General features: G+C 38.3%; 1 protein-coding gene across 1 annotated transcript in view; it reads right to left on the minus strand.

Annotated features, from left to right (window-relative positions):
* Nucleotides 1-6,823, minus strand: part of WNT3A (Wnt family member 3A) — a 174,556-nt gene extending 167,733 nt beyond the window's left edge. The window contains 1 exon segment of the mRNA XM_077490602.1: nt 6,624-6,823. Coding sequence (XP_077346728.1) covers nt 6,624-6,694 — 71 coding nt within the window. The 5' untranslated portion in view covers nt 6,695-6,823.
* Nucleotides 6,824-8,426: the final 1,603 nt, after the last annotated feature.

The raw sequence follows: 8,426 nt of genomic DNA on the forward strand, positions 1-8,426 counted from the left end.
TACTGATGTTGGATGAGAAGATGGTCAGTGGGGTAGAGGTCAGGTACTGATGCTGGATGAGAAGATGGTCAGTATGGTAGAGGTTAGGTACTGATGCTGGATGAGAAGATGGTCAGTATGGTAGAGGTTAGGTACTGATGTTAGATGAGAAGATGGTCAGTAGGGTTGAGGTCAGGTACTGATGTTGGATGAGAAGACGGTCAGTAGGGTTGAGGTCAGGTACTGATGCTGGATGTGAAGATGGTCAGTATGGTAGAGGTTAGATACCGATGTTGGATGAGAAGACGGTCAGTAGGGTTGAGCTCAGGTACTGATGTTGGATGAGAAGATGGTCAGTAGGGTAGAGGTTAGTTACTGATGTTGGATGAGAAGATGGTCAGTGGGGTAGAGGTCAGGTACTGATGCTGGATGAGAAGATGGTCAGTATGGTAGAGGTTAGGTACTGATGCTGGATGAGAAGATGGTCAGTATGGTAGAGGTTAGGTACTGATGTTAGATGAGAAGATGGTCAGTAGGGTTGAGGTCAGGTACTGATGTTGGATGAGAAGACGGTCAGTAGGGTTGAGGTCAGGTACTGATGCTGGATGTGAAGATGGTCAGTATGGTAGAGGTTAGATACCGATGTTGGATGAGAAGACGGTCAGTGGGGTTGAGCTCAGATACTGATGTTGGATGAGAAGATGGTCAGTATGGTAGAGGTTAGATACCGATGTTGGATGAGAAGATGGTCAGTATGGTAGAGGTTAGTTACTGATGTTGGATGAGAAGACGGTCAGTGGGGTTGAGCTCAGATACTGATGTTGGATGAGAAGATGGTCAGTATGGTAGAGGTTAGATACCGATGTTGGATGAGAAGATGGTCAGTATGGTAGAGGTTAGATACCGATGTTGGATGAGAAGACGGTCAGTAGGGTTGAGGTCAGGTACTGATGTTGGATGAGAAGACAGTCAGTAAGGTTGAGCTCAGGTACTGATGTTGGATGAGAAGATGGTCAGTAGGGTTGAGGTCAGGTACTGATGCTGGATGAGAAGACGGTCAGTAGGGTAGAGGTTAGTTACTGATATTGGATGAGAAGACGGTCAGTGGGGTTGAGCTCAGATACCGATGTTGGATGAGAAGACGGTCAGTAGGGTTGAGGTCAGGTACTGATGTTGGATGAGAAGACAGTCAGTAAGATTGAGGTCAGGTACTGATGTTGGATGAGAAGATGGTCAGTGGGGTTGAGGTCAGGTACTGATATTGGATGAGAAGACAGTCAGTGGGGTTGAGCTCAGATACTGATGTTGGATGAGAAGACGGTCAGTGGGGTTGAGCTCAGGTACTGATGTTGGATGAGAAGACGGTCAGTGGGGTTGAGGTCAGGTACTGATGTTGGATGAGAAGATGGTCAGTAGGGTTGAGGTCAGGTACTGATGTTGGATGAGAAGATGGTCAGTAGGGTTGAGGTCAGGTACTGATGTTGGATGAGAAGATGGTCAGTAGGGTTGAAGTCAGGTCACATTTTTAGATGCTTGCTTTTGTAATATTATCTTTATTTCGTTATTGCAGATTGGCCAATAGTGTCAGCAAACACTAGAGGGGGGGGGGGGGGGGGGGTTTACTAAAACTGGAGCACACATAATCTGGTGCGGTTGTGCCTAGTTACCAATCAGCTTCTAAATTCCATCTTCCAACCCAGACTCCAATGGATCAGCTGACCCATTGGCTTCCATTGTCGGAGCAGTAAAGCACCGCCATTGTATAGTACTGCAAGGCAGGAAGCATAGCCTGTCTGGCCCTATAGGCATGGATAGCTACAAGTTATACAAGGGCGCATAGTTGTTTTTAAAACTCTAACGGGCATCGATAACATTTGAAGGGTGTATGCCCCGGTACTCATTTGACCCTACTGATAGAACATTTAACTACAACCAATTTTGACGCAGCCTTCACATTTCACACAGTAAACTTTTCATGACCGCATTTCTCTCTGTACACAGATTTGTAGATTCTCCTTATCTTCTGGGAACATGATCAGCTACCCCCTGCTCAGCAATAGCTGAGATAAAACCAATTAGCCACAAAGAAAACTTGTTGTATTTGGACTGAGCCAGCCCATAGACAGAAAGATATCTCCCCCCCTAAGGAGGACAAGCCCTTCCTATGCCGCTACGGGAAGCACTGTAGACTTTTTCCAACAAGATGGAAAATCTTCATGAGCAAAAGAGGGAACTTCCAATGGTTGCCCCCCCCCAGGCTAAACCCTAAATTACACAATCCTCATCCAACCTTCCTATCTCCTTTCAGGTCAGCCTGGGGCTGTTTAGGGTCATCCTACAGCCCAGTCACTGCTCAGTACTGCCAAGGTGGAATAAAGTACATAGGATGGACCCTCCTATTACAAACTGTACATGGAGGGACAGGGCAATACTAAAGCTTGAGGCTCCTCATGTATAGTACTAGCGCTGTGTGTTTTTTTTTTTTTTTCTTTGAAAGACAATGTAGCTCAGAGCACTGACCAGACACCCCCCCCCCCCCCCCCCCCCCCGAACCACATGCATAAAAACACTGGATTACATTTAAGGCAGATCAACAAACACCTTGGTCCAAATACCTCCTCAGGTTCTGCCATGCTAAAACACACTATAGAAACCCACACAAAGGGGTTTCGATTTACTAAAACTGGAGAGTGCAAAAATCTGGTCCAGCTCCGCACAGAAACCAATCGGCTTCCAGGTTTTATCGCCAAAGCTTAATTGAACAAACTGAAGCTAGAAGCCGATTGGCTGCCATGCACAGCTGCACCAGATTTTGCACTCTCCGGATACAGTAAATTCAACCCCAAAGCCTGTGTTTTTTTTATCAGTTCCCTGCATTTTGGAGCGCCGCGTCCTTTAAAAACTTGCAGTGATTTTTTTTTTCTTTTCTCTCTCTTCCTCACGTTTCCCAATTCGCAGCTTCGACAGATTGGTGCATGTAAAACGCATGCATTTTCACACACGTGGCTGCAAACCCAATGCAGGAAGTAGCATCCCCTCTGGAGACCGCAGAGGTAAAAAAAAAAAATGCACATGAAAGCATGTACAACGCAATTGTTTTAAAAAAAAAAAACACAAAAAAACGAATGCTGTTTTTAAGCACCAAAGTGTACACAGACCTTGTGGGGTTGATTTACTATAAAGGCAAATAGACTGTGCATTTGTCAAAATGCAGTTGCACTCTGCAAGAGCAGTTGCTCCGAAGCTTAGTAAATAAGCAGAAGCTCTGCTGACTTCCATCATCCAATCATGTGCAAGCAAAAAATGCTGTTTTTTTTTTTTTTTTTTTTTAATTTTCCATGCACGTGATTGGGTATTCTTTGCAAAGTGAAGCTTTACCTCATTTACTAAGTCCTGGAGAAACTGCACTTTGCAAAGTGCACCGTCTGTTTGCCTTTAGTAAATGAATCCCTCACTCTCTGAAGATGTGTTGAACTTTTTTTAACAATGATATATTATTATTATTATTATTATTATTATTAATAATAATAATAATAATAATAATAATAATATTATACAGAATTTATATAGCGTCAACAGTTTGCGCAGCGCTTTACAATATAGATATCATTTTATTTTACAGATGAAGGACATATACAGAAAATATTTAAATTGAAAATCATTTTCTCGCCCCTTAAATGTTTTTCAACAAACAGTCAGATACTGTTAGTAGATAATTTCTTACACCATCAAAGTGAAAAAAAAAAAAAATTCCCCCCCCCCCCCCCAAAAAATATATGAATGTGATACAAGCTCTCACATTGGAAATGAATAGAATTGTCCATATCCTGAAAAACAGAATTGTGCCATTGCATAGATACCAAGAATCCAGACACACTAACATTCCTGATCACAGTGCGGATTATTCCACCGCAAACCAAAAAAAAAAAATCAACACACATGTGGATCAATAACCAATAACACAGCAAGGAAATTGAAATTCTCTTTAAAAAATGATGTTGTTTCTTTTTTTTCACAATCGCAATCCATATGAAGAGATCAAATCAAACCAAAAACACAGTATATATATATATATATATATATATATAAAAATAAAAATAAACATGTTTACATAACTACATTGTACATTTATTTATCTAAAACTGTAACAAAATGATTACAATGTACATTTTTTTTAAATTTAGTAAAATCAGTGTTGTGTTTGAGATCCCTAAAAGTGTTAGATCCTTCCACCAGTAAATATTTGCAAATGTTTATTGTATGCTTTACTTCCAGTTTTGTGTAAATGACATATAAAGAAAATTTTAATTAACCTAAAGCTCAGGAAAATGGTAACATTTCTAGATCTGGCTGTACAATCATGACAGATCATTTCAGGTGAACAGTGTCAATTAGTAAAATACTGAGGGTCTCTATTTCAAGTCTATGTGTTGGAGGCTTTATATGCTCAGAGATCAGATATAATCTAAAAATAAACAAACAAATCAACTCATCCATTTTGCAAATGTCCTGCAAAAACTTTCTGCTGTGGCAACTGCAGACGATTCCATGGCTAAAATTGCTGGGCTGTCTACTGTCATCCTAAATTCCAGCTCAATATTAAAAACAATCTATACATAAAACAAGCCTTTCTACATTATTTTGTTGTTTTTTATTTATTTTTTATTTAATTTAATCTTTTTGCAATAAACGTTTATTGAAAAAAGGTTGAATACATACATGGTATATATATAGTATTGAATAATCAGAAGGACATAAAAGTAAAGTTGCTATTATTTGTCATTATTATTTTGTTATCAGAGCCCTCACCATACACAAAATCTATTCTTCAATTATATTAAAAAAATAAAATAAAATGCTTATCATCCCTTATAGGAAGACACTTGCTGGTTGTTGCCTGTTCTCATACTTTATGTTCAAAACATAAAATAGATAAAATAAATCTTTGACAAGGAAAAGAAAAATAATAATAATATGTTTCTATGAGATTCCCTGGTAAAAGAAAAAAAAAATAATTTTCAAATATCCATAACAAAAAGAACCCTTGCACCTACTGTGCAATGGGGGAGATAATTAGCAAAATATTTTGCCTTTCTGTTGAATGTCTAATCCCTATAGTCTAGTCCCAATAGTCTAGCTTTGTGTGTAATTATATATAGTAGATACAAAACATTAAAAAAAAAAAAAAATACAATTTCCATGTTCAAAAGGAATTTTAAAAAATAAATGAAAAAAAAAAGAAAATAATAATAATAATAAAAATAAAATAATTTTGTGCAATGCACAAAATCTTTACTGTCATGTCTGATTATATTATAAGCAAAATGTTATTTTTTTTAAATTTTTTTTTTTTTGTCTCTGTGATGGGCAAGGATATATTGCAGGTTTATATACACAAAGGTAAAATGTATGTAAAAATTCATCAGTCAGGGAACACAGGCAGACAAAAAAAGTAGATATGGTATATTTGTACTGCAATATATATATATATATATAGAGAGAGAGAGAGAGAGAGAGAGAGAGAGAGATTTATTTATAGATGTAGACATAGATATATATATATATATATATATATATATATAGATATATATCTATATAGATATCTATATATCTACATATCTATATATATATCTATCTATCTATCTATCTATATATATATATATATATATATATATATATATATATATATATATATATTTATATATATATATATATATATATATATATAGATATATAGATACAGATTATATATATAGATATATATCTATATCTATATATCTATATATATATATATATATATATATATATATAGATAGATAGAGAGATAGATAGATAGATAGCTAAATCTCTCTATCTCTCTCTCTCTATATATATATATATTTATATAGATATAGGTATAGATATATAGCTATATCTATAAATATATATAGATACAGATATATATATATATAGAGATATAGATATATTGTTTTGGTGTTTTTTTTTTGTTTTTTTTTTGTTTGTTTTTTGCTTTTTCAGAACACATATTGCCATGCAGATACACCATATTTGCTTAAAAAAAAAAAAATAATGTGTGTGTGTATTAAAAAAATTATGACCATTAATTTTCCTAAAATCAGAAGCTCGTGGAATCTGTGAGCTGTAAGCAATCAGAACTTCCTTATCACATTGCAGGGCAATGCATGCCTCCCTGTACACAATTTTCATGCAGCTTCTGGTTACAAGACTCAGTGCAAGTTGTCTAATCTTGTCTTACCTGCTTTCTTGTGTTTCCCTTAAAGCAAAAAAAAAAAAAAAAGTACTTTTGTGAAGTCCTGTGTTCCCCACCTGACTGGCTGAAAAGAGCCTTGAAGTTTCCAAAAAAAAAAAAAGAAAAAAGAAATCCGTGTATCATTATCTGCCTAATACAATCAGCAGCAATTGTTGCAGCTTCGGATCAAAGAGCCCAAGAGCAACGTGATCCCCCAGTGCTGCCCCCCCTGCCACTGCCACCATCGCACCACCAAGTGCCATAACGTTGTACAACACAGCAAGAATACAAAAGCCAAAACCAAAAAAAAATAAAAAAACACATACAACAAAAGTATAAAACATGATAAAAACAAGATACACAAAAAAAAAAAAGATAAAGTAAAAAGACTCACCACCAAATTGGATATGTTGACATAACTTGGCTCAGCCCACAGAAAAAGAGCAAGTATCCAAAGCAGAACATTCTCCAAGGAAAACAACAGAAAAATGGATCAGACAAGTTGTGAAAATTCCTCTTCTGCCAGGATGCGAGGAAACAATGTATCAAAAATAAATTAGAAAACAAAAACAACAAAAAAAAAAAACCAAAAAAAAAAAAAGGAGGAGGAGGCGATGTATGGGAGCTATGTACAGGGATAGTGGCAGGTAGAAAAGCTTGGCTCTCCTTTTAAAGAATGAAGAGGGTGTTGACTGCTCGGAGCCCAGACACAGGAGAGGAGAGAGAGGAGCAAATATTACACACACACAAAAAAAAAAAAAGTTTGGAGCGGCTCCCTTTAAGGGCCCAATCAGCGGGGATCGCCAAGGGGGAATAATTGTGATGACACTGCTCCCTGCTCCGCACTGCACAGCCACACACAGCTCACTGCCTTCCACTCATCTACACAGCATAGGGAGCTACACATAGGGATCTACACATAGGGAGCTACACATAGGGAGCTACACATAGGGATCTACACATAGGGATCTACACATAGGGAGCTACACATAGGGAGCTACACATAGGGATCTACACATAGGGAGCTACACATAGGGATCTACACATAGGGATCTACACATAGGGAGCTACACATAGGGATCTACACATAGGGAGCTACACATAGGGATCTACACATAGGGATCTACACATAGGGAGCTACACATAGGGATCTACACATAGGGAGCTACACATAGGGATCTACACATAGGGAGCTACACATAGGGATCTACACATAGGGATCTACACATAGGGAGCTACACATAGGGATCTACATATAGGGAGCTACACATAGGGATCTACACATAGGGATCTACACATAGGGAGCTACACATAGGGATCTACATATAGGGAGCTACACATAGGGATCTACACATAGGGATCTACATATTGGGATCTACACATAGGGAGCTACACATAGGGATCTACACATAGGGAGCTACACATAGGGATCTACACATAGGGATCTACATATTGGGATCTACACATAGGGATCTACACATAGGGATCTACACATAGGGAGCTACACACAGGGAGCTACACATAGGGATCTACATATAGGGAGCTACACATAGGGATCTACACATAGGAAACTACACACAGGGAGCTACACACAGGGAGCTACACATAGGGAGCTGCACATGGGGAGCTGCACATAGGGATCCACACATAGGAAACTACACATAGGGAGCTACACATAGGGATCTACACAGCATAGAGAACTACACATAGGGAGCTACACATAGGGATCTACACAGCATAGGGTGCTACACATAGGGATCCACACATAGGAAACTACACATAGGGATCTACACAGCACACTATTCTACACACATAGGGATCTACACAGCACACAGATCTACACATAGGGATCTACATAACACACTACTGTACACACATAGGGATCTACACAGCATACTACTCTACACACAAAGGGATCAACACATAGGGATCTACAGAGCACACAGTTCTACACATAGGGATCTACACAGATCTACACATAGGGATCTACACAGCTTTACACACATAGGGATCTACACACATAGGGATCTACAGATAGAGAGCTACACATAGGGATCTACACACATAGGGATCTACAGATAGAGAGCTACACATAGGGATCTACACAGCACACAGCAGTACACACATAGGGAGCTACACATAGGGATCTACAGAGAGCGCAGCTCTCCACACATAGGGATCTACACATAGGGATCTA

The sequence above is a fragment of the Lithobates pipiens genome, unplaced genomic scaffold (genome assembly GCF_037356315.1).
Source record: "Lithobates pipiens isolate NorthernLeopardFrog02 unplaced genomic scaffold, aLitPip1_a1.2 Scaffold_19, whole genome shotgun sequence".
NCBI lineage: Eukaryota > Metazoa > Chordata > Amphibia > Anura > Ranidae > Lithobates > Lithobates pipiens.